Raw genomic sequence first — 27,715 nt, 5'->3', positions numbered from 1 at the left:
TTTACACTGGGGCCCGTATCGGAATATTTAAGGATTATTTAAAAAATAGTTTTTAAATGGCCATGAAAAGCACTGAAACTCAGGTTAAGATTTTGTGTTTTATTTTTATAGATATCGTTTCATAAATTTCATAAACCCAAACTTTAATATTTCTAATCATTTAAAAAAATAATATCAATTTTTTTTACATTCGCTTTAATTTGATAAAATATCAAACTGACGTGTCAGGCCACAATTGTTACTACTATTCATCATCATCATCATCTTTTTCATCCTCTATTTTTCATGCCAGTCTGCCTTGAATTTTAGAGAATTCTACCTTTTTTATAATTTTTCATCTCGTTTTAAAACAATAATCATAAGGTGATGATCACAAACCACAAAAAAAAATTAATTCTGCCTTATTACTATAATATACTTTTTCACTCATGATTTTATAAATGGTCATTTGATTAAACTCTCATTGTATTAATGTGAATAGAAAATATCTATTTAGAATGGGTTTAAAAATTTTAAAAATTGAAGGAATGTATTTCAAAAAATATTTAAAATAAATTAATATTTGAATATAGTTGCTTTTCCCCAGGTAGTTTAAAGGACAATATATTGTTTAATGGTGTTATTATGCTTCCACTACTCTTATTCTTATTACATATTGTTATTATTATTATTATTATTGTTATTATTATTATTATTATTATTATTATTGAATTTTTTCTCTTTTCTTCTCAATATCGTTGACACATGAATGTTTTCGCCATTGCTTTGTCCTCGTTCATCCAGCCAACCACATTGATGCTATTTTCTCTCTCTCTCTCTCCCTCTCCGTGCCAATATTTAACGTGCTGTACGCATTCATGTGTCTATTTTTTTCCCCTTTTTTTGTTTTTTTGTTTGTTTTAAAATCAACTCCATATGTTCCGTCTTTCACGTCCAATTATATAATTTCCATTCATCTGACATAGTTCCTTTTTATTTTGTACATATTTATATATTTGTACATACGTATTCATTATAAATATTGCACCTGCATGCCATATAAGAATAAGATAATAAAAAAATGTGGTTTTCCTTATAATGAATGTGGGATATGTGGCTAGTGATCTGTTTAGTTTTTAATCTGTTTTATTATATATGTCTATTATACCAGTTAAATGAGATTTGACTTGATTTCATTCCGACAAGAGTAGTTAGCTACGGGTGGTATTATTATTATTATTAAAAGAAAGAATGAAAATTAATGGTGCAGTTTGAAAACTGTGTGTTGTGTTTTGTGTAGATGTATGCGATGGAAAGATGTGTAGAGACATTCGTCTCTGTGTAGTCTGTGTGTTTAGAATGATGGGAGATAGTAATAGTAGTGTTAAATGAATTGGATCCTTTCTTGTACCGATTTTCCTTCGTGTTTAAAAGATTAAAAGAATAAAAACCACCAATAAACACTTGTATGTTTTTCTTGATTGATTAATTAAATAATTTGTTTTTTAATTGAAATTTTATATTTGATTTTACATGAAATTTTGATGTGTTGAGTTCATTTTGTAGTCCTATTTGCTTAGCCAAGTGTTTCATGTTGATGTTCTCGAGTTTTGATTATGTTATACTTTGAATGGTTGGTGTTGTTAGATGTCTTGTTTGTTATATCGTGATTTAAGTCTTCAGTCAGTACCTGTGAGATTTAAGTAGAAGCCGTTTTTTTTAGTTTATATTTGTATACAGAATTGCCTCTATAAGGATTGAACCTTTTTTTTTACGGGGTTTGGTGGGAGAGGGTGGGGGGGGGGCAATGAAAATGCATATGTTTTGCAAGTGCCGTTTAACCTCTAAAAACAAATTGGGGTTGGAGTTTATCTAGGCAGTTTATGACTGGGTTTGTTTTTTTGTTGTTGTTTTTCTTCTTTTCTTTTCTTTTTTTTTTTTTTTAATTTGATGAATAAGATAGATATTATTATTGATTGGATTGATAGTCAATTTGTATCTGAATAGTCCATAGATAATGAATGCACCAACACAGGCTATGCTAGAGGGGGCTTGTATTCCTGATGGGTGGCCAGGGACTAAACCCCACGTACAGTTGTATTCCTTCACCTTCCGTTTTGCCCTTTGAGTTGTTTGGTTGTGACTTTCTTAATTTATAATTTAAATGTTTGCATAGCAGCCAAGTTGTACTGATAAAATGGGGAACTGAACTTCTTCTTCTTCTTCGTTCCCGTCACGTCACATGGTCAGTCCGGTCTGGTGAATGAAGCCCACAGTGGTCCTGAGGTCGTCCTCACTGCCGAACAGCTTCTTTGAGAATGGGGTTGGGTCAGGCCAGAAGTTCCTTCTCAACTGGTTGTACCTTGGACATTCCATTAGGACATGATGTCCATTTTCATTTGAACCGATTCAAGAATCTGGTGAAAAAAAAAAATTGATTGGACTGTTCATATATATGGAATGACGCTTTCACGTCCCAGGATTATACTTTTTGACTAGCAAATTTTCAAAGAAACAAAAAAGTTCTAAATTTGAATTAAATTTACAACAGTCCAAACATGCTACTGTTTTGGGATCATGATGGTATTGTGTGTTAGAGTGTCCCATTTTTCACTCTCTGAAATGTTGGCTGCTATGGTTTGTTTTGTTTGGTTTTTGTTTGTTTTCTTTTTTTCATCATCATTGAATCATTTGGTGAAGAGGTTTATACAATATAATGGTGGCTGGTTTCGTATAGTACAGTAATGGTATTGGTGGTTGATTATTGACATTTTATGAATTGAAGTAACCAAAAACCACTTATGTTATGTTTGAAATTAAATAACATTAAATTGTGTTTTGTTTTTTTGGGTTTGTTTTTGTTATTTGTTTTTAAATGTTTTTTTTTTTTTAAGATATTCTTCTCGAGGCAAGCAATGATCAATTATTGAAAAATGTTTAGTAAAGTTTTTTTTTGTTGCTATGTACTGTTGAAAGATACATGTAAAAAGAAAAAACAAAACAAGTAAATAAATAAAACATCCTCCACTCTCCAAATCCATTGCCCGATCAGAAAAATGAATTAAGAAATGAACGTAAGGACTATTTGTTATTAATAAACAGTATTAAGTTGGGTGGAATGTTCAAAGCTGAGATTATGTTTCCTATCGAGAATCAAGGCTGTAATCAGGAGTTGTGCGTTGTTAGAAACCGTTTTTACCTCAAAGAGTTTTTGATTACAAAATTTATAGCTGCTTTTAAAAAAATGTTTTAACAGTTTTAGAAAATAATTAGTAGACCTGTTTGTCACCAATAGCGATTTTTTTTTCAAAATAAAAAGTTTGATACCTGGGTTGGGTTCCTGACCTCCAAGGGAGGCACTTACTGTGTCTTCTATCCCCCTATATCTGTTTTCCAACTTGTTTTCTGTCTTTGTCTTGGAATGAGATTACTTGGTTTTGTCCTGGCCATGGCCGGATACCCTAGCTGGGAGGGAAACAGTCAAGTGTATAGTAAAATTTTTGGGAGATGATATTTTTGTCTTGTAAGTCATCTCTCTGTTATGCACTGTATTATTTTTTCTTTTACAAATGTATGATTTGTAAACATTTGAGTGTATTCCTCTTAGTGGAGACCTGTGCTTTGTCAGGATGAGACATTTAGGTGATCTCAAACTTAAGTACACTGATAGTGTGCTCTTGGAACCTACATCTGTTTCCTATTTTATATAATTCACATTTTCTTTGGCACTTTAATTGTAATTCTAGAACTTTTTACTATCCTATTTTCTTCCTTTTTACTGGTGCTGGTATGACCTTAAAATGTCGCAAACACCGTAAAACCCTTAAAAACAAACAAAAGTTTGATATGATATCTGGTTGTTTATTTATTTTATTTTTAAAAAATTAATTGATGTAATTTGAAATTGAAATATTTTGCTATATTGATAAATTGGTTAATTTTGAAACTGGTGTTAATTTATAATTACCACAATATGAGTCACAAGAATATAATGTTATATAAATATTAATATGATTTTTTTTTTGTTTTGCAATCAAGACTTTCATGTCTAAACAGTATTTTTATCATACACCCTTATTGTAATTGTAACACCTTTCATAAACAACATATAAAACTACTCGCTGATACATTACAAGGACATCAATAGTTAGTATGAAATATATAATATATATCAATACTCATTGTCAGAGATGCCAATCTGTACAAAAATCGTTCAACTATATATATATATATATATATATATTTTTTTTTTTTTTACAGTTGTAAATTATCTGAAGATTGAAAAGAGGAAATCTTGGGACATTGTTGTCGAACTAAGGAGAAAAAAAATTATAATTTTAACAAAAAAAACTTTTATAATGTTAATGTTTAGAACATGAAGCGGTGGCATGGTTCAGTTATAAACTTGACTACGGTCGCCTTAAAATACTAATTAAGGTGATCATGGGAAGCAGTCTAGGATGTATTCAAAGGTGGAATAATCATCTTTAATGTCAATATATTTTCTTTTTTTTTTTTTCTTCTTCTCTTGCTTTTTTTTATTTTTATTTATTTATTTATTTTTTTCAAATATTTAAAAGGATATCAAATAAGGGGTTGAATTTTTGGAAGGAATTTGACAGTTTAAAAAGTCAATGGAATAATACGAAATTTCTTATGGTGGTTGGCATCTCTGTAATAAAGAAAAAGTCTAGCTTTACAAATTTGTTGTTGTTTTGAATAAATGTGCGTTTTGTCTATTCTAAGTACTATGATATACGATGATGATGTTGTTTTGATTACTTTTATACCTTTGGTAAATCACACGACTCTTTATACTTCTACCGAAGATAAATAAATATTATAGTTGTATGCTGATGATGGAGGGATAAACTACTGCCTTTAGGTTTTAAACAATTAATATCCCTTTATTTTTTTTTGTTAATGTCTATCAAATGTTTCAATTATGGAATAGTAGGAGGAGTCAGTTCTGCCTTGTTTTTGTTTTTTTAAATGCTTTTCGTGTCATTTAATATATATATATATATATATATATATATATATATATATATATATATATATATATATATATATATATATATATATATATATATATATATATATATATATATATATATATATATAAATACATTGTCAATTACTTGTTGTAATGTTTTTGGTTTTTTTTTTCTGTCGAAGGGAATTCTTGATTTAGAATATTACAATGTTGAGCTATGATGAGGCCGAATTTGTTTGTTATGAGGAGTAAATGTTCTTTATTACTTCTTTCTTATATATCTTTGTCTTGTCTTCTTTTAGCTGTTTAGTATACCATAATTATTCATCACCACAGTTAGAAGATGGAAACTGTCACGGTTTGGCCACTATGTGAGGCATCAAGGTTTGTGCAGAACGGTGATGGAGGGTACCCTTGAAGGAAGAAGACAAAGGAAAGTTTGGATGGACAATATCTAGGAATGGACAGGAATGAAGATGGAAGAACTCTTGGAGAAGGCCAACAATAGAGAAGAATGCGGAAAGTGGTGAGAGCTGCATCCCGTCTATCAGCACTTTTAATATTCTAGGGGAGATCACTCCAAAAATAGGGAGATGAAAATTCAAACTAATTTTGCAGGATGTTCTAGGATTATAAAAAAAAAAAAAGATTATAAAAAATAAAAAAATAATAAAAATGATGCTCTTCCGCCATGACATCATGTTAAGATATCGTCGCCTAGACATTCCATAAAGGAATATAGATAATTCATCAAACAAGATGTCTGATGTCAACAGGAATCACCCATGTTGTGCACATGAGCAAAGTGGGGGTTAGTAGTCTTGTCTAAGGGAAAAAAAATGAAAGTGCCAGACTGAAGCGGGGCTCGAATCTGGGACCTTCCCGGTCACATTGCATTGTCTTAACCACTCGGTCATTTCTTCACCCCCAGGATTAAATAAGATTGTTCTAAAAGTTAATAATTTTGGTCACTTTAGCTTTTTATTGACATTTGGGTATCTAGTTATCAAGTTCACTCCCATGACATGTTACCAGATTGAGGCTATGGCTTACATCATATCCTTTCCTTGTCCTTGTTGGTGGTGTTTTGATATCGTAATTATCATTGTGGAATATCTGAACTGCTTTGGTTATTGTGTTTCTTTTTGTTTTTGTTTTATCTTTTCATTTGTTTTGTTTTGTCCTTGTGCTCCTCCTCCTCCTCCGCTCTCCTCCTCCCCCCCCCCCCCCCCCCCCCCTTTTTCCACTTTAAGTTGTTTTTTTAATCTCCCAATCCCTTTATATTTAAAGTCGTTCAATGTCTTTTGAAATAAACGATACGTTCTTTGAGACTGTTTCAAATGAAATATGCTTTGATATGTTTTTGTATCGTTTGCAATTTTTTATTATTTGTTATTAATTATTATTTGAATTTCTTTTGATATACCAGATGTCCTTGATTTTTGTTGCCACTTAATTAGAAGATAACAGTTAATAAAATTTTAGATCCATGCCTTTTTATTTTTTTCTTTATAATTTATTTTAGATTTAGCTGTTCTTGTTTCTGGATGAGACTTTTAGGCACCCATAGTGGGCAGGGGGGTACATACTGTGTCTTCTATCCCCTTATATCTGTTTTCCAACATGCTTTCTGTCTTTGTCTTGGAATGAGATTACTTGGTTTTTTCCTGGCCCTCGTCGGAGTCCTGGCTGGGAGGGAAACAGTCAAATGCATAGTTATTGTTTTAGGAGATGATATTTTTTTCCTTGTAAATCATCTCTGTTATGTATTATTTTATTTGTTATTTTTAATGTATAATGTAAGCATTTGAGTGTATTCCTCTTTGTTGGATTGTGTGCTTGTGTCCAGATGAGACTTATAGGTGATCTCAAACTAAGTACATTGGTGGTTTTCTCTTGGAATCTACATCTGATCCCTATTTGTTCCCAGTTCCCCTTCATCTTACTTTCTCTTGAGTGCTTTAATTGTAACTCTAGAATTTTCACTATCCCATTTTCTTCCTTTTTACTGGCGCTGATATGACCTTAATGTGTTGCAAGCACCGTAAAATCCTTAAAAACAAAAACAAACATAATTACATTTTTATGAGACAAATTATAGTTATAGGCGTAGTATCAAAGTTAATGTTTTTTGTTTTTACATGTTAACGATATTTGAAATGGTTCAAATAGGGAACAGATGTAGATTCCAAAAGCACACTATCAGTGTACTTAGTTTGAGATCACCTAAACACTAAAAGTCTCACCCAGACACCAGCACAAGATTCCACCAAGAGGAATACACTCAAATGTTTACAAATCATATGTTATAAATAAAAAAAATAACAATACATAACAGAGAGATGATTTCAAGGGAAAAAAAATATCATCTCCCAAAGCTATAACTAGACATTCAACTGTTTCCCTTCCAGCCAAGGACTCCAGCCAGGGTCTGCACAAAACTCATTAATCTCATTCCAAGTCAAAGACAGAAAGCTATTGGAAAACAGATACAGGGGGATAGAAGACACAGTAAGTACCTCCATGCCCACTATGGGAGGTCGGAAACCCCACCCAGCTTTAAAAGAAAGGAAATTCTTTCTCCTCAATAAAACGAATAAAATTAACCCAAGTCGCATATTTCTTGAAAAATTAATTTTTTGTGTGCGGCTATGTGGTCTTGTTGTATGACACTCACTTTTGGATCGGAAGGCTCTGGGTTCAAGCCTCGCTTGGTGCATAGTTGAGTCCTTGGAAAAGGCTCTTTACTCACATTCTCTCAACGTATGCGGGTATAAAATGAGTACCTGGCTGTTAACAGCATTGTCTCTGTTGGAAAATGTAATATCGCCTATCAGGTGTCATGCCTCATACTACATGTTTCGTGTTGCTCTTGGTCAAGGATTTGTAATGCACTTTGAGCATGTTTGGTGGATATTGCACTATATAAAGCTCTTTTTGTTTTTTTTTTCTTTCAGCACCTAATTCGTACTGACATAATAATGTTTTGAGGTGATGAATCATGTTTTGGATTTAAAAAGTATCAACAATTTTCAAACTAGAAAAAGTAATGTATAATAATGATAATTTATTATTACAACTTAATGACGTATAGAATTATGAAATGCATCACACAATTTTGGCATTATATGGAGGTGGCACTTCATGGGTGAAAAAAGTTTTTTTTTTAAATACAGGGAAAAGCGTATAATTTGGTTTTTGAAATATAAACATCAAATGATATTGTTTGATGATGTTTTTTTCAAGCACGATATGAGAAAATATATATTGTAGACACTTCATTCCTCGAAAACAATAACTACCAAAAGCACATTGGTATTCATGGTATATAATATATTAAGCATAGAAAGTTGCGAGTAAAGAGGAAGAAAGCATTCCTAGATACTGGAGACTTAGATAAATTACGAGTCAGATAGATGGGCTGTTAATATGCTACCATTTCTCACTGAGAAGCAGAATTTGTGTCTGTAGAGATGAATGGTAGGTTTTTAAATGTATTTCTCTCCGGCTAAGTATGTAAAGCATTCAAGTTTTCTATGTATTTCTTTTGTATCATTTAATTAATTGGGTGAAAACGTTTCATGTACTGACTTGTTTCAGACGGAAAAGATCTTGGAAGATTAATGATGATGTTGATGATGATGATGATGATGATGATGATGATGATGATGATGATGATGTTGATGATGATGATGTTGATGATGATGATGATGATGATGATGATGATGATTTATTACAAAAACTGGACGTCTAAATAATAAAAGTAAATAAATTACCCCAAACCGATGGAAAACAACATGGGAGACTAAAAAAAAAAATAAAGTCAAAAATCGAATATTCAATTAAACATCAAAACACTCGATAAAATAAAAAATAATGCTAAACGATAATATTAATGAAGAGAACAAAAAAATTTCTTCAAATAGCTCGGTGTCATGGTTTGAATGCTGCGTGAAGTTTTTATAAATAAATATAGATGTAAAAGCAGAAGCCGATTTTTTAATACAATATACAAAAAGTATTCAATATATCTACATCAAAAAAATTTTTTATGATCTTCAGAAATATAAATCGTGATAAATACGAATATGTTAACAAAATGTATAAATATAAACAATTCAGTCAACAATCTTTTTAAGATAAGTTTATTGGACGGTTTTAAGACAGGTGGGCTACCTCGGTATTTTTTCCAACCTCATACATTCACTTTTTAAATAAAAATCTGAGGCAAGTTTCGTTAATGACAAAGGTTCAGTGTTTCATGCAAATGCTGCAGCTTGAAGCTCGAAATGGAAGCTTCAAATTTAATTAAACAAGACAGATAATTTTGACGTTTCGAGTTTCCCCTTTGTCAACAAAACACGATGAATGTAACACTAAAAATGACTTTAGTGTTTTTCATTCATGTTTTGTTGACAAAAGGGAAACTCGAAACGTCTACATTTTCTGTCTACGTTAATTAATTTGAAACACTGTTTTTTATTGAATGTATCCTGTTGTAACACCATGCACCAACAAAAAATAAATGTTTCACATTTAAAATTTTAAAAAAGATTATAAAACTTTATAAAGAGGGCAAGGCAATGTTTCTGAATTCACGAATTCATTTTAATACAAAGTAATAAATTATAAGGTATAAATGCTAAAGTAATTCTTGAGACAGATTTTAACACTGAAACCAAAACACATCTTTATTTATTTAAATACTATTTGGTTGATAAATCTATTTCTAAAAGGATTCAGTTTTTAAATAACAGTAAACACTGAATAAACCAAAAATAAATTAATAAATGGGTGAAACAAAAAGAAACAAAAAATTAAAAATAAATATATTACACAGAGAAACCGACGTCAATTAAAAATTTCATCATTTTTATTATTCATTATTTTTAATTAAACCTTTGATAACCTAAAAACTCCAATCTCCATGCTAAATACATAACATTTAGCCAAAAAGAATAACTTCCAGTTTAATTTTAGACAGTCAATCATAAAGTATTTCATATATTCACAATGCTAAACAGTGCGATGACACTAAACAGTTGCACTATCAAACCCTCAAGATTAATATATTATTGTGTGGCAATGGTGCTGTTATTCCATCGTAATGTGTGAATATTCGCTTTGGGTTGGTTCTTCAAACAACTATTGAAATATTTATATCGCAACAAATTAAAATATTAAATTTTTCCTTTTCAGTGTATTCAACAACCAAAAGTGTTTAAAATAGTGGCTAAAAATAATAGTAAATCGGTTGAAAGTAACTTTAATAGAATATAACCATTTTAATTTCATAATGTTAAAAAAATAATATAAAAGAATAAAACTTATTTGTATAAATCTAAACATTTATCAATTTAAATGGCTGATTTGAGACAGATTATAGTTGACAACATTGCTCGACCACATTAAAATTAACTGATTCACACAAAATTCTATAAATATACAAATTCAAAACAATACACATCCCGTCCCCGCCCGTTGAAATGCGTCATAAGAAACTATATATAAAAATATTGATATATAATAATTAATCATAAACACCCAAATACAAATGCAAGTAAAGGTTTACAGTAAATATGATATACTTATATCACAGATAATAGCAACATACTTTTAAAACTCACATTATCAATCAAGATTGCGTTAAAGCAAAGGGGAGACAATTCTTAAGCTAAAAATAAATAGTTAAAATATCTGGAAGAGGAGATGAAAGTGTATAAAAACAGTATATATATATGTATAAATATATATATATATATATATATATATATATATATATATATATATATATATATATATATATATATATATATATATATACTAAACTTTCATTAATTATTTAAAAACAAAATGCGGCTTAAATGTAAATATTTGTTAATATTCCACTATTAAGGAATTTGATCGCTCTCTCTCAAAAATAAGATAATCAGTTTTTAAATTCTTATCCTTATCTGGCTTTAGAGCTTGGCTAATAGATAGGGATGCAAATAATACCTTATCATTACCATAAATAGTTTTAAGCTAAAAAAAAAAAAGAAAGAAGGACCCGTCATTAAAACGTGTGTGTGTGCATCGTACTAAACCAGAACGGCCGTATTAAGGAAAAAGACAGTATGTTTACTTGGAATAAAAGGCCATATACAGTGTCTTTTTCCTTAAGACGACAGAGCAGCAACCTCACATCTTTTGAAAAACTACTTTCAATGCAATCATAATTTCAGGACATCGTTCTCTTCAAATTAAAACCAACAGAAATAAGCATTCACGAACACTCAAAATAGGCTTCAACAGTCGTGACGTCACTTCCCTCGAAATGACGTATAGTAACTTAGTAACTGGTTCTAAACTATTGGAACAATGGCGGACGCCTTTATGAAATACTTCTTCGACGAGCATAAAAGTGTATCCAGAGGGGAAAAACATTATAAATCGGATCATGTTTTGACTTTTATACATTCTGATCACACGACATTCGAAAAAGTTCTAGCCAGCATGAAGAATAAAAAGTAGATACCGATTTTCTTTGTTTAGAACAAAGCTGCTCGTTGCTGGGCGGACGTGACATCAGACTATTGAATCCTATTGACAAGATCAAACGCAGGAATAATTTACATACAATAGTACAACGCAACATGGAAATTGATTTAATACTTATGCATAGTGCAATATCAATTATAGTCGTAATACTTTTAATATGAATACCCTGAACAAATTATAAAATGCAAGGTAATAAAAAGAAATTAGAAAAAAAAAATTATATTTTTTTAAACCCCAAAGATGTTTCTTAATGATGATGATGATGATGATGATGATGATAATAATAGTAAGAATAATAATAATAATAATAATAATAATAATAATAAAAATAATAATTGATGATGATGATGATGATGATGATGATGATAATAATAGTAAGAAGAAGACTAATAACAACAACATTAACACTAAAGATAATACCCAAACATGTATTTATTTCACAAGAGGAACCAAACCGTATAACATATCAATATCACAACGATAAATCTAGGCAATAACTTTCAGGCTGGGAGTCCCCGATGGAGCAGAGGAACACTTGCTTCCTGCCTGGTGTGAAGGCTGCTGGTGCTGTTGTTTTTGTTGCTTCTCTGCCTTCCGACGCCGAAGCTCCTGCTGGATGAGGTAAACCTGAGCTCGACACATCTTGGGTTGCTTCTTCTGGAACTCGTCGCTATAGACAGTGTTGGAATAGAACTGAAGAAAAGAAAAGAACGTTTCAAAATTATTTGTTTTGTTTGTTTTTGTTTTTAGGTGTTTAACGGCGCTTTCGACACAATTTAGGTCATTTAAGCGCCCGTTTCTGTCTGTCTTTTATCAATTTTTATCGGCCTTGAGGGGCCATAGCTGCTCAATTGTGTACTGTTGTAATAAAATTTTTATAAAATCATAATAGTTACATGTTTGTTTTAAAAATATTTAAATACAATTTCTGCTGGAGTTCACATTCCTGCAAATACTTTAAAATTGTAAGCGGATCGACCGACTGGAACAGAGACTTCAAGTCCCTGTTTTCATAGTGTTGTGACCTTATTTGATGATTGAATAAAGGAACTGTTTTTTTTGTGTTGTTCATTCATGAGTCAGATTTACTCCCTTTATCTTTATCTCCAAAGGAACTGTTAGATGCCGTTTGTTTGTGTGTTTGTTTGTTTGTTTTTAAGGGATTTACTGCACTTGCAACACATTAAGGTCATATCAGCACCAGTAAAAAAGGAAGAAAATGGGATAAGGTAAGACAAAGGGGAATTTGTTCAAATTAAATAGGAAACAGATGTAGATTCCAAAAGCACAACAATTATCTCACCTTCACTTGGGATCGATCGCGGTACTTTTGCATGTGAAGCGAGTGCTCTACCAACTGAGCTATCAGGACCCTGCATTTACATTTTATGAGTTGAGCTTCAAATTTGTGTGTAGGCGTCAGATTCACGCCAAACAAAATACCTTTATGAAAAGTTAACTATTTCATCGCCGATGCTATATTTGCATTTCCGTTACAAAATGGCTGACACCTGATTGAGGCAGCATGAGAGAAAGCGCCATTCAAATTCGGCGCAAAATCTCAATTAAATACCCCCCTCGGGCCAATTGAATGTTCTGATGAAAGAAATGATACCATTGGTTCAATTTATAGTACTTTTGTATAAAGTAGGATTGGATTACATTATTGTTTTTGCCTTTCAAGACCGACTGGCCGCACTGTGCTGCCATTGACCAGTAGAACAGATTCTGCTCTGACCGCACAATGCGGCCAATGGCGCCGAAAGAGTTGAAGTCATAGATTAAAATAAACTCACTTGTCCGTCAGTCGCTACGGGTTTATCTTCGGGTTTACACAACGGCACGGGCTCTGCCTTCTTCTCGATGAAAGATGACTGGGTCACACTCTGGGCGTTGAAGGGATCTTGGGGGGGAATGTAGGGACGGTTTTCATGGAAATCACCGTATCTGTTGTCAGAGAAAGGAAAGAAGACATCGGAAAGAATTAATCATCATGGCAATATATGCTATGAATTTAGGTAAAATATTAATTTCATCCACCAGCCGGATATAACGTACCAACACACAAAACTGTGTGTAACCTTGAACGTTTATAGTCTGTTTGATATGATTTAGTGAGATGTAATCATTAAAATGGCTGTCTAAAAACAATAACAAAAAGCTGAGTGACGTTAATTTTGTTCCTTCTATAGCATAATTTGTATACAAGCTAGTATATTATCTGTTAACAAGAAATGAAGTGAGTAGGAAAGTGCCAGAAGACAACAGATAATAAAAACGTCATGGGGGCTCGAACCCATGACCTTACGGGTATGACAACTTTGCCTGGCTGGGGGGATCGGGACTCTACCGTATGAGCTATCCACAACCCCATTATTATATTTTGTTGTGGTGTCCAGCTTCTACTGTAACCTGTAATAATACAAACCTGGGCCTCGGTTGTACCCCCCAGTTCTGGAAGAATTCGTTGTTCATGGTCTTCCCATCAAATTGTGCATCGGTGTCTTTCCCCATAGAGGAGGACGGAATCTTCATCTTGGGATTGTCGGCTTGTTTAAAGTCAATGGGCTGGTAGTCATTCTGGGATATTCGTGGAGTGGACAGGAAGTAGATTTTATTTTTAAAATTTTATTTATCTATTATATCAAAAAAACAAAAAAAACAAATGAGCTTTTAATGATAATAATAATAATAATAATAATAATAATAATAATAATAATAATAATAATAATAATAATAATAATAATAATAATAATAATAATAATTATAATAATAATAATCTTTATTGTCCAAATTAAAGGCAATTCATGTGAGGTAAACAATGCTCAGTTTGGTTCATGGTATGAACACGTTTACATTACAGACACAGCCATACACGAACATACACACTTCTACATTGTTTCTACACATGTATACAAAAGAAATGAGCGTACATACATACACACATAGAATAGAATAGATGGTATCAACATCGCTTGATTAGGCCACTGGCCTGTCGCCGAGTCTTTCCAGTCACTGAATGTCTTGTTCACAACTGATCTAATGCATTTCCCTACCTGATCTTGTAATCAGGGGCTAGCCTACACTGCACTTTCTGCACTTTCTCTTCTGATCTATTGATCATAGCTATTTTGGGTGGGAGGGAGGCACTTCTACACTATGCATATAACTTTCCATCACAGCATCTAATCTATTCTTGAAAGCATTGACGCTTGGCGCTTCAACGACATTTGCTGGCAATGAGTTCCAACGTTCAATAACTCTATATAACGTTCAATATCCGCTAAACGTGCTCAAAGTGCTTTACAAGGGGTCTCTTGCCAACAGCAATGCTTAATATGTAGGACGAGACGTGTCATGATGCCTGTTATGCGATATTCATTTTTTTTTTCAACAGATACATGGCTGTTAACAACCAGGTATTCATTTTACACCCGAGTACAGTGAGAGAATGTGAGTAATTAATAAGCACTCAATTATGTTAAAAGATGAATTAATTTTTTTATGCTAATCAATTTTTATTGCAAGTGCCAAACCTTTTGAATTTGGCAGTGATTAGTTTGTTTTTAAGGATTTTACGACACTTGCAACACATTAAGGGCATATCATCACCAGTAAAAAGGAAGAAAATGGGATAGTAAAAAGGTCTAGATTTACAATGAAAGCACACAAGAAAAGGTAAGACAAAGGGGAATTGGTTCAAATAGGAAGTAGATGTAGATTCCAAGAGCACACCATCAAAGTACTTAGTTTGAGATCACTAAAAGTCTCATCCAGACACAAACACAGGTACCTACTAAGAGGAATACACTCACATGTTTACAAATCATATATAAAATAAACAAAACATAATACAGTGCATAACAGAGAGATGATTTACGAGGGAAAAAGATATCATCTCCCAAAACTAACTATACATTTGACTGGTTCCCTCTCAGCCAGGGTATCCAGCCAGGGCCTGGACAAAACCAAGTGATCTCAATCCAAGGCAACGACAGAAAGCAAGTTGGAAAACAGATACAGGGGGATAGAAGGCACAGTAAGTGCCTCCCTGCCCACTATGGGAGGTCAGGAACCCCACCCAGATACATGGGGATAGAAGACACAGTAAGTACCTCCCTGCCCACTATGGGAGGTCAGGAACCCCACCCAGATACAGGGGGATAGAAGACACAGTAAGTACCTCCCTGCCCACTATGGGAGGTCAGGAACCCCACCCAGATACATGGGGATAGAAGACACAGTAAGTACCTCCCTGTCCACTATGGGATGTCAGGAACCCCTTCCAGTATTTGGCTTTGAAAAATACCATGCTAGCATCCATGTTGAGATTAGCAACATTTATCAATTTGCTACATCCACCATCTTAACCCTCTCCATACGAACTACAGGAAAATCATCACATTCGTTACGATGCAACCAACATATTTCTTTTTCAAAATTCTTTTGTAAATCATAACATTTAAAGAAATTGAACAGTGTGTTGTAGAGCATGTTTTGCTAAAGAAGTTATGTAAGACAAAAATTTTACTGCTATTGTATTTGAGTGATAACAAATCTATTTTGTGTTAGTTGGGTGTGAAATTTTGGGGAAAATCCTGAAAATGGCTGGTAAGGAAAGAGTTAAACAAACCTTTTGTGATGTCTCTGTAGCCATTTTGATTGACGGTAATTTGTAAGCTTCCTCTTCTTTCTTGCAAGATGCTTGAGGCGGGTGCTCGTTGATGTCGTGACCTCTGAACGTTGTTCTGTTTTCAGTGCTGAAACTCCTCCTGGGAATGGAAAAGTTATACTGATAAATAAATAAAATAAATAAATAGACACAAAGTTACTGGAGATGAGATTCCAACATGACACCAGCTTCAAATCTACCCCATAATATTTTGGAATTTCTAATAGACTTATAGACCAAAATCCATTTGTATTGTTTTACTTCTATATATATGTAAGGCATTTTTATTCTTTAACAAAATATTCTGTGGTCCTTTAAGCATTTTCATATTTTACCGTTAAGGTCAGTTAAAAAAAAAAAAAATTACGCCCTTTCACGATGACACCATTAGATACCATTGCCTTGGCATTCCATGAAGGAAGTGGCTATGTGGTCTTGTGGTATGACTCTCGCTTTCGGATCAGAACTTCCTGGGTTCGAGCCTCAGTTATCGAATAGTTGAGTCCTTGGAAAAGGCAATATTACAATTTTCGGACAGAGACAACGCTGTTAACGGCCAGGTACTCATTTTACACCTGAGTATGGTGAGAGAATGTGAGTAAAGAGCCTTTTCCAAGGACTCAACTACGCGCTCTATAGGCTCGAACCCAGGACCTTCCGATCCGAAAGCGAGTGCCATACCACAAGACCACATAGCCGTGTGTGAAGTGACAGCTACTGGGACACCCCCGACATTTTAAACATACTTGTTATCAAACTTGAGATCAATCGTTGCCTGTGGAGGATCGATGGCTTTCGGAGGCTTCGGCTGACCACGGTTGTAGCCGGGGAAGTCTCGTTGGGTCTGAGTTTTCCCCATGAACTGGCCGCGTCGCTGTAGAGGTGTGGTGTCCTTCTGGACTGTTTTGTGGGCCCGGTGGTCTCCTGAAATCATCTGGTACGTCGAGTTGTGTGTCGTGTCGAAGGCCTGATCTCCTGTGATGGAAATATTTTGATATTGAATGAATAGGTGATAAATAAATAAATAAATAAATAAATAAATAATTAAATAAAATAAATAAATAAATAAATAAATAAATAAATAAATAAATAAATAATTAAATAAAATAAATAAATAAACTAAAAAGTGAATAAACAAATAAATGTGCGGCTATGTTGTCTAGTGGTATGACACTCGCTTTCGGATCGGAAGGTCCTGGGTTCGAGTCTCGCTCAGCGCATAGTTGAGTCCTTGGAGAAAGCTCTTTACTCACATTCTCTCCTGTGATGGAAATATTTTGAAATTGAATGAATAGGTAAATAAATAAATAAATAAATAAATAATAAATAAATAAATAAATAAATAAATAAAATAAATAAATAAACTAAAATGTGAATAAATAAATAAATGTGCGACTATGTTGTCTAGTGGTATGACACTCGCTTTCGGATCGGAAGGTCCTGGGTTCGAGTCTCGCTCAGCGCATAGTTGAGTCCTTGGAGAAAGCTCTTTACTCACATTCTCTCACCTTGCTCGGGTGTAAAATGATTACCTGGCCATTTACAGCGTTCTCTCTGTCAGAAAAATTGTAATATTGCCTAACAGGCGTCATGTCCCATCCTACATGTCAAATGTTGCTGTTGGTCAGGGACCCCTTGTAAAGCACTTTGAGCATGTTTAGTGGATATTGCTCTATATTAAAGCTCAATAAATGAATGAATGAATAAATAAAATCTTCTCGTCAACCCAGCATTATACTCCAGAGATGACAGTGACAGAGTCACGACGTATAGGAAAATTTGTCGATTTAAATCAAACTGTGAGACAGATGTCTAACCGCACCAACCTTCGATTTTAATGTTGGCACCTGTGTTTTTGATGAGCTCTGCAGGAGGATTCCACTCTCCCATGAAGGAGTGTCTCATTGTCGACAAAGGCACGTTTTCCTTGTTGGGAAACAGGATAGAGCCTGGTGATGGAAGCAAATGTCAAAATTTAATAATCTGAATTATGAGTGATGCAATACTAACAAAAGAGTGAAAATGGAGAGACTTTGTATGGGAACAATACAGACAATGGATGTTTCGGGTACAAATCCATCGTCAGCACAACAATAACAAATTAATGTGGAAAGCAAATATAATAAAATGCAAAATAACTTATATTGTTTGTACTCAATGGTGGTTGCAGTATGAATGAAATGACAGCGAGTGTGGTGTGGGTAGTGTGTCCCTGGGCAGTGATCAGAGTGATAAGACAAGGTCAGCATGTGAAGGAACAGGAACCTACTAGAAAATGATGCAATTGTAGTTTATATAAATATCAAACAATCATGGCCATTTCTGCCCGCATAGCACAAAGGGTCTCAAATTGGTTAACTGGTCAAATTGAGTTATTGACATGGCCATATTATTTTTTTAGCTGAACGTGCACTTTTCTATTTTGGTTTTTGAATCTAAGTCACTAGACAAAACTTTTATTACAACAATAAAATTTCCTTTAAATACCTTTGTAAAAATCTATGTCGAATACTTCAAAAGTGGAGATTTAACTAGTTAATTCCCAGCGAATGCAATGTATATTGTTATAATTAATATTCTATATTGACCTGTGAAACTGGGCAGCTCTCCGAATGTAAGACTTGGCTGAGGCACCCAGCGTTTGAAGTGTTGACGATTTGTTGTCACACCGTCAAACGTGGCAGGTTCTCGTTGAATCAAACCTTGTCGCGATTTCTGCCGGATGACCGACTCGGGTTCTGCTTTCTTGGGAATATACTGTTGGGCATAGTGGCTAAGGCCTTCCAGCTTGGCTGTTGGGGGCTCATATTTTTCTTCCTGTAACATTAATAATTAATTAATTAATTAATAATAATGAAAAGGAAGGGAGTTCTAAAAATTATTTTCTGCATAGACATAGGACTTATAATACAAAGCAGTCTCTCCTTCCCACCCATAGGAAAATTATCAGATTCGTTACGATGCAGCCAACAATTTTCTTATTCTGATTTCATTTTATTATTATTACAGCCATAAAACTCGACATTGTGATGCAGAGCTCATTTTTCTGAACAAAATATAGAATATACTCATTGTTAACCTGTTTAAAAAATCAATTTTTGTGTTGGGTGAGTATGAATCTTGGGGTAAAATTCTGAAAATAGCTGGTAAGGAGAGAGTTAAACCCAACGAGTCAAAGCAAACTGACCTTTATTATCGGCTTCACTCTTTCGACGTATCCTAAGTTTTTAAAGTCGTCTTTGTTGTTTGTAGAGAAAAACATGGGCTGTGGCCTAGGATCTCTCGCTGTCATGGGAGGTCGTTTACTGGACCTCGGTCTTGGGTTCCTGACGGCCTCATAGGTGGACATGTAATCTGTTCTAGGGAAAGGACCTCGGTCTTTGGTTGGCTTGTGGGTATGGTGGCGTTTGTGGCGGCTTGGTAAAAGTGGAAAAAAATTCTTAAAAATTATTTGCTTAAAAAAGAAAAAGAAGAAGAAAGATCTATATGACGTATTTAAAAGAATTGTGAATATGAAGATTAATCATAATTAGTGATCAAAAATTTCCAGATGAAAAAATTGAGATGTCAACTCAGCAGCCCTGTACACAGACTTATTCGTGATTTCCAATACTACAAACTAGCCCTGAACATGGATGTATCTGTGACAGACTACACTGCTCAAACTGCCAGGCAGGGCTGAAAGAGTTAACCACTTGGTGAAATAAGAACTAGCACCAAAATGAAAATTTTGAGCATAGAATCAAATAGACTCAATCTTTCTTCACTTAACCAATTTAGAAATGTGTATTATGCACTTTACCCAGCATTGAGAAATGAAAATGAAATGCTATTGAAACATATGGGGGCCCTTCTAGCTAGTTTTAACTCATTCAGAAAACACACTTTATAGTCAGCTGGAACAACTACAAAAGACGTCTAACTTCTACGTCATGGCACAAGACCGAAGGGCTAGAGCTCAGGTGGTCGCTGGTTCGTATAAGTAAGTAAGTAAGTAAGTAACTCATTCAGAATGGCTCTGGACTCACACATAGATGAAAATGGTTTGTATTTGTATAGAGCCTTATTTTCTAGTCTTTAATCACTCATTTGTGACAAGATATATAAATCTGAATAGCCTCAGACAAAAAAAATTATATTCATTTGGTCAGTAATATATCTAGAGAGTGACATGGGGTAAGTTTACTTCATTTCATCAGAAAAAAGAGAAGCTATATTCATCTTCTCAAGTGAGTCAGTTTAAAAATGAGCTATAATAATGAGCTTTTTATATAGCACAATATCCACTAAACATGCTCAGTGCTTTACAAGGGGTCCCTGACCAACAGCAACGTGTAGAATGAGACATGATGCCTGTTAGGCGATAATACATTTTTTTTCTGACAGAGACAACGCTGTTAACGGCCAGGTACTCATTTTACACCTGAGTATAGTGAGAGAATATGAGTAAAGAGCCTTTTCCAAGGACTCAACTATGCAGCGAGCGAGGCTCGAACTCAGGACCTTCCGATCCAAAAGCGAGTGTCATACCACTAGACCACATAGCCGGACAATAATAAACCACCATCATCAAGTTAAGCTATCAAAGCACAACAGTCGCCCATGGATGTTTTAGGAATTTTCCTGTCTCCAGTTCTATTCGTCCAGCCTCGAAATATTGATCATTTTAATTTAACAAAGAGGGTTTAACTCACTCAATCCTAGAGATTTTTGTTACATTTCAAAATTGGAACAAATTTTTTATTTAAAATGAGGATGTGCATAGATCGTTTTATTCAACTACCATTAACATGTAAAAATTAAGAACATTATCTTTGATACTACGTCTATAATTTGTCTCAGAAAAATGTAATAAATAGGCATGGGGTAAAAGTAACCCCGAGTATACAATGGATATAGTCGGCATTAGGGCTGAGTGAGTTAACATAATGAAATTGAAAACTAAATCAATACTAACCCACAGTCACACAAGTCAGTGACTGATATATTGTCGGGGAATTCCTCATCAAATATTCCCATTCCATTTATAATGCTCCCTTTTTCTGACATTTTGATTTTTGTTTTTTTACACCCTAATAAACTGAAAATAGAAAAATCAAAACAAAACAAGTTGGTATCAATAATTATTCACATCCAATGGGCTATGCATGTTTTAAGCAAACAGTTTATGACAACAAGCAATTGTAAGGAGGATAACTTGTTCAAACTATTTATAAAAATCAAACAAATTTGTCTAATTGCCTATCTCAATCGATTTTATTGTTTTACCAGCCATAACTGTTTTGAATTTGACAAAGGCTCCTATCATTAACAAAATTTGCAAGACATTTCCACTTTGGTGTGCAATTATAATTCTAACAATACAACTGCATTTCTTTATAACCACTCTGGTAATAAATAGATAAATAAATAAAGAAATAAGTAAATAATGAAAAACTGAAAGTCTAGGGCCTGTAAATTAAATGAGAAAGAAACAGTTTATGCAATAGTGCGCTCATAGATTTTACTTTTATTCACCAAATTGATAATCTAAAAAATTCGCGAAAGCTTGCTAAAACGAAGTGGTTATTCAGAGTCGACTCTGGATAACTGTAGGCAGTTATTCAGAGTCGACTCTGGATAACTGTGGATGGTTATTCAGAGTCGACCCTGGATAACCATGTGTACAGATATTTAGAGCCGAGTAGCCTATCGAATTATCGAGTTGAGTTCTTGCGAGATGAGTTTCTTTCAATTTGATACCAGTTTACTACGGTTATTTTGTGACTTTGGCAATTTTAGTGCCAAATTCTTAAAACTTGGCTATTTTTCAACTTCAGTCGCTTATAAATAAGAATCTTTAATCAATTGCAAAACATATTCCATCAACAAAGCAAATTTAAATTAGCTTATAAACAATCATTTCTTAAATCGATCAGCCTAACTTATTATCTCTCTACCAAATGATATCTATAAACATAATATGAAGACAGAAGGGTGGCTGAGAGAGAGAATTAATGAATTGATTTTTTTTTTTTAAATTGTTTTATAATTAGACACAAGTTGTAATGAATTCTATTAATATTAACAAATTCAGAACAATCAAACAAAAACAAAACAAAACTTAAAAAGGAAGAAAAAAAAGACACGCTTATAAACCTTATAAAATCGCCAAATGAATGTTACACAGCTAAAAAGTACACAAATATTTACACCCATTTGCTCCATCCCCTTCCTTTCGATCATCTTCTCATTCGTGGCCACCATGTGTCTTGTGCTGCCTTTGACATTTGGCGCCAGCGTGTCTAGACTAACGTCATAAATAAAGGAGTGTCACCAAAATTCATGCAACTGAGCAGAGGTGACAAAAAATGATAGAAGGCATATTATTGTTTTTTCCCCCCCTGAACTACCACTGAGCAGAAAATGTTTGAATGACAAAAAACAAATCCCAGAAATCCGCGGTCCCCACTATATTTTTAAAATTTTTTTTTTTTTTCAAAATCTCGACAATTTGCAAAAAATTGCAAATTTTGCGGCCGCAATGCAAATCACCGATGCAAAAAAAAAAAAAAAAAAAACTGCCATGACAGAAGAGACAAGAAAATACCAAAAAGTAAAACGATTTTTTCCCGTAGGGTTAAACAGAGGTGGGAGAGAAGAAAAAACCCCAGAAAAACCGTGTGGTTGGTAACTGGAAGTTCATCACTCATAACTGTCTACAGTTATTCAGAGTCGACTCCCCGACTCTGAATAACTGTAGACAGTTATTCAGAGTCAACTGTCTACAGTTATTCAGAGTGGACTCCCCGACTCTGAATAACCGTAGACAGTTATTCAGAGTCGACTCTGAATAACCGTAGACAGTTATTCAGAGTCGACTCTGAATAACCGCAGCCTGATAAAAAGGTGCAACGTGTGAACATGTAGCCCTATTCCATTAATGAACAGCCGTATGTATAATTAAATAATTTTTTTTTTGTAAATACAACAGCAAAATAATCAGAGGCTGACATTAGCATATAAATTGTTCACATTTTAAATCGGCAAACTTTAACTACAAAGACAAACTACTGATTTTTCATTTGGGCCATTTTTAGGCCCCGACGTCAATTCCGTGTAAAATTTCAAGAAAAAATCATATTATTTTCTTGTAATTCCGATTTGACATATTTACGATAAATAACACTTCTCTAGACCTAAAACATTCTTTCATAATAAATATCACAGTGAAAATACCAAATATTTTGACACAGAATTCAGCAGAGAAATACGGTTGTCGTGTTGGTGGTACCATCATGTGTAAAAAGAAAACGCTCTCTTTTGTAAACTTTACATCCATCTTCGTGGTTTTGAGTGTATAACAATTTTAACACACACGTACGGTCAGAATCCAGAAGGTTACTAAAAAACTGTTTTCATTTTTGGCTTGGGCGAAAAGAAAAAGATTATATTATACATTTGTATTTATTTGCCACGAGCGAATCTCTAATAGTAAAAGGATTTGACACGAAAAGAATGGATAAACATTTTAGGGTCATCAAAATTCTATATCTTGCAATTGATAAGCCTTTGGACTGAAAGTGAAAGATCCGTCTTTCATTCACATGGTGGGATTTCCTTTTCATAAGGTTTTGTATCGTCTTGTTATCAAGTTATTAGTATTCTGAAAGGGATTTATTCACAGACTTAAATGATTACCTTTAGCACAATGCAAGTTTCCTATAGATAACACCGTCGAACAATGTACCATTCACAGTTCAGGCAATTCATAACGGAAGCCAAACTTTCCCTATTGACTAACCGTAAGCGCTACACTTAGCTGTATCAACAAACCTGCTTCCGACAGTAAGCAGCCCTAGCAACGAATCACTAACGGCTCGGATACGAAAACAATTAAGTGAATTAAGTTCATATCTATATATGAAAACATTTACGTGAATTAAATTCATATCTATAAAAATTATTTATTTGACATGACTTATTGAAAACAACGAATATACTAGAAAATTTACAAAAGGCAATTGCCTCAACTAATGTACAAAACTAAAGTATTGCTAGTTCTAGAGATAAGTTCAAAGTTCAGACCGAATTCCACTTCTTTACAAGTCTGATAACCCAATTCATTACGGGCCCTTTGTTGTAATGGAAAAATTTTTTTTTTTTCAAAATGACGCAAAATATTGTCCACCACAACAATGTTAAATTCGGCCTATGATTGCGCTAGGATGTCAGACCTACATACGTGTTTATCATCATCATCATCATCATAATTATTATTATTATTATTATTATTATTATTATTATTATTATTATTATTATTATTATTATTATTATTATTATTATTATTATTATTATTATTATTATTATTATTATTATTATTATTATTATTATTATTATATTATTATTATTATTATTATTATTATTATTATTATTATTATTATTATTATTATTATTATTATTATTATTATTATCTTTGTTATTATCTTTAGGAGCCTGGTAGTGATTAGTTCTCACTAAATTAAATCACTCAGACTATAGATAGTTCGAAGATGACGTCACTCATGTCTTTGTTATTGTTTTTTGCCATCCGCGTTTATGAGTAATGCTCACTGAACTGTATTAACCCGACTATAAATGTTCATGGATACACACAGTTTTGTGTGTTGGTCCGTTATACTTCCGGATGGCAATGTTATGAGCTTCTTAGCCAAGCGCGTTTAGTGGATATTGCGCTATATAAAAGTTTATTATTTTTGTTTTGTTTTGTTTTGTTATATTTTTAAATCACGTGGTATTTATTACGAGTCCCTATCTTATCTTTTTACCAACCAATTTCCGTACTCTGGTAAAACACGTTTTTAAAAATTTGGCAAGAAAATCAATCGATCGATTTAAATGACCCTCATCTTGGCAACAACAAACAAAAATTCAAACCTGGGACTTTGCGGAATGTCAGGCTTGAATTTAAAAAATATTTACATTTTTTTTTCAAAGATAAGAACCAGTTCATTTAAATCGATCGATGTTAATTTGAAGGTCCAGTTTTCTGGCCAAATTTTTTAGTATTTGATTTTTCATAGACCGGCTCCGGTACAGCAAGTTAAACTTGTTAACTGTTCTATTTTTACTTCTGCACGTTGATCACGACCGAAAATGTTTAAAAAAAAAAAAAGAATGATGACGATTTTGATAAGACTGGGGCCATGAACCATATTTTGGTTGGGTGATTTGATTTTCTTTTCACACACATCTGGAGATTCGGGTAAGTCTTTTATCATAATGTGGTCACAAAACTAAAAAATAACAAAAAAACGCGCCGCTCTTTGTCGGCTTGTATCTCTAAGACTCTTCATTAGATTTCTTTCAAATTCAAAACACAAATAGAACAAATCCTTACTCGTAGATTGTTGAAATTCCATGTTTATTAATTGAGAAACAAAAAAAGATACAGTGATTTTTAAAAAACCGCGTTCAGAAATACAATATATCTAAGAGGAATCAGAGAAAAATGACGTAACTTTTCAGAGAGTATAATGGCGATGATCGTAACTTTTGTTGCCAATGTTACCAAACATTAACAATGCCACTATTAACATTATTTTCATCAAAATTCTCCTCATCAGTTAAGATATTATCTATGTAGCACGCTCAAACACCTATTTTGGTCCAACGATTACAAAATTAGCATTTTAACTTTCACCTTAGCAGCCATTTTCAGTATTTTCCCAAAAACTTCACACTAAATCCAATACAAAAATAGATTTTTTTATCACTCAGCAGTAAGTTCTTGCCATACATAATTTCTTTAAAAAAAAAACAAAAAAAAAAAAACATGCTCTACAACACACTGTTCATTTTCTTTAAATTTTATGATGTACAGAGAGAGAGAGAGAGAGAGAGAGAGAGAGAGAGAGAGAGAGAGAGAGAGAGAGAGAGAGAGAGAGAGAGAGAGAGAGAGAGAGATTTGAATAAGAAAAATGTTGGTTGTATTGTAACGAATGTGACGATTTTCCTATAGTTGGTATGGAGAGAGTTAAGTGATCAATACACCGCCATCCTTTTTACTGACGTAACAATATAATATTGTAGTCCCTTTTTCCAACTTGAAATGCACTTCCGAATTTCCTCCCATGATGAAATAATTTTTTCTCTCACGGTCTCTTCTGTGAATGGGGATCAAAGAAAATTTAAAATTGCCTACTCCATTGGGTTCAGTTCGGTGGGTGGGGATCGGCCAGTAATCTTTTTAAAAATGAGTTTTATATAGCGCAATATCCACTAAATGTGCTCAAAGCGCTTTACAAGGGGTCCCTGGTCAACGTCAACAGTAAACACGTAAGACGGGACATGACGCCTGATAGGCAATATTACAATTTTTCGGACAAAGACAACGCTGTTAACGGCCAGGTACTCATTTTACACCTGAGTGCGGTGAGAGAATGTGAGTAAAGACCCTTTTCCAAGGACTCAACTATGCGCCGAGCATGAGGCTCGAACCCAGGACCTTCCGATCTGAAAGCGAGTGTCATACCGCTAGACCACATGAATTCAATATTATGATTGAAAAGCTTCTGTTTTTTTTTTGCTCGTATGGGATACAACACCATATTGTTGAACAATGTAAATAGTGCTGCTCGAAGCTCGTATGGGATACAGCACCATATTGTTGAACAATGTAAATAGTGCTGCTCGAACTCGTATGGGATACAGCACCATATTGTTGAACAATGTAAATAGTGCTGCTCGAACTCGTATGGGATACAGCACCATATTGTTGAACAATGTAAATAGTGCTGCTCGAACTCGTATGGGATACAGCACCATATTGTTGAACAATGTAAATAGTGCTGCTCGAACTCGTATGGGATACAACACCATATTGTTGAACAATGTAAATAGTGCTGCTCGAACTCGTATGGGATACAGCACCATATTGTTGAACAATGTAAATAGTGCTGCTCGAACTCGTATGGGATACAGCACCATATTGTTGAACAATGTAAATAGTGCTGCTCGAACTCGTATGGGATACAACACCATATTGTTGAACAATGTAAATAGTGCTGCTCGAACTCGTATGGGATACAGCACCATATTGTTGAACAATGTAAATAGTGCTGCTCGAACTCGTATGGGATACAACACCATATTGTTGAACAATGTAAATAGTGCTGCTCGAACTCGTATGGGATACAACACCATATTGTTGAACAATGTAAATAGTGCTGCTCGAACTCGTATGGGATACAACACCATATTGTTGAACAATGTAAATAGTGCTGCTCGAACTCGTATGGGATACAACACCATATTGTTGAACAATGTAAATAGTGCTGCTCGAACTCGTATGGGATACAGCACCATATTGTTGAACAATGTAAATAGTGCTGCTCGAACTCGTATGGATACAACACCATATTGTTGAACAATGTAAATAGTGCTGCTCGAACTCGTATGGGATACAACACCATATTGTTGAACAATGTAAATAGTGCTGCTCGAACTCGTATGGGATACAACACCATATTGTTGAACAATGTAAATAG

At 33.7% G+C, this 27,715-nt stretch overlaps 3 protein-coding genes across 5 annotated transcripts in view; 2 read left to right on the top strand and 1 right to left on the bottom strand.

The window, feature by feature from the left end:
• Positions 1 to 7,568, top strand: part of LOC144959928 (tropomodulin-like) — a 29,231-nt gene extending 21,663 nt beyond the window's left edge. The window contains exon 11 of the mRNA XM_078892786.1: positions 7,387 to 7,568. The gene's annotated coding sequence lies outside the window, so the exon portion shown is untranslated. The remainder of the gene's footprint in view (positions 1 to 7,386) is intronic.
• Positions 7,569 to 11,928: 4,360 nt separating this feature from the next.
• Positions 11,929 to 24,043, bottom strand: LOC144959927 (uncharacterized). Of its 3 annotated transcripts, none has more exons than XM_078892781.1 (10): positions 23,868 to 24,043; positions 21,145 to 21,267; positions 19,375 to 19,603; positions 18,776 to 19,004; positions 18,014 to 18,136; positions 16,934 to 17,162; positions 16,149 to 16,287; positions 13,944 to 14,095; positions 13,312 to 13,462; positions 11,929 to 12,208 (listed from the first exon to the last, which is right to left on the bottom strand). In XM_078892781.1, the coding sequence occupies exons 2-10, from the start codon at positions 21,234 to 21,236 to the stop codon at positions 12,002 to 12,004; spliced, it is 1,551 nt and encodes a 516-aa protein (XP_078748907.1). In that variant the 5' UTR covers positions 21,237 to 21,267; positions 23,868 to 24,043; the 3' UTR covers positions 11,929 to 12,001. The 3 variants fall into 3 exon arrangements, with proteins under 3 accessions (XP_078748907.1, XP_078748909.1, XP_078748908.1); XM_078892783.1 differs by having other exon boundaries at positions 18,035 to 18,136; positions 23,868 to 24,005; XM_078892782.1 differs by lacking the exon at positions 23,868 to 24,043 and adding an exon at positions 23,406 to 23,425.
• A 1,292-nt stretch (positions 24,044 to 25,335) lies between these two features.
• The window catches only part of LOC144959607 (uncharacterized), an 11,657-nt gene continuing 9,277 nt past the window's right edge, over positions 25,336 to 27,715 (top strand). Inside the window, exon 1 of the mRNA XM_078892234.1 lies at positions 25,336 to 25,431. The gene's annotated coding sequence lies outside the window, so the exon portion shown is untranslated. The remainder of the gene's footprint in view (positions 25,432 to 27,715) is intronic.

Source organism: Berghia stephanieae, chromosome 14, assembly GCF_034508935.2.
Source record: "Berghia stephanieae isolate SIO BIC M18660-M18661 chromosome 14, UCSD_Bste_1.3, whole genome shotgun sequence".
Classification (NCBI taxonomy): domain Eukaryota; kingdom Metazoa; phylum Mollusca; class Gastropoda; order Nudibranchia; family Aeolidiidae; genus Berghia; species Berghia stephanieae.
This window is presented reverse-complemented; position numbering and strand designations above follow the sequence as displayed.

Bases quoted from the DNA above. Each gene is read 5' to 3' on its own strand.
- LOC144959927 (XM_078892781.1), bottom strand. From the start codon at position 21,236: ATGTCAGAAAAAGGGAGCATTATAAATGGAATGGGAATATTTGATGAG. The intron at 17,163-18,013 runs GTTGGTGCGGTT...TTTCCATCACAG, and splicing joins TGCCAACATTAAAATCGAAG to GAGATCAGGCCTTCGACACG. The intron at 12,209-13,311 runs GTGAGTTTATTT...TCTTTTCTTCAG, and splicing joins CCGTAGCGACTGACGGACAA to TTCTATTCCAACACTGTCTA.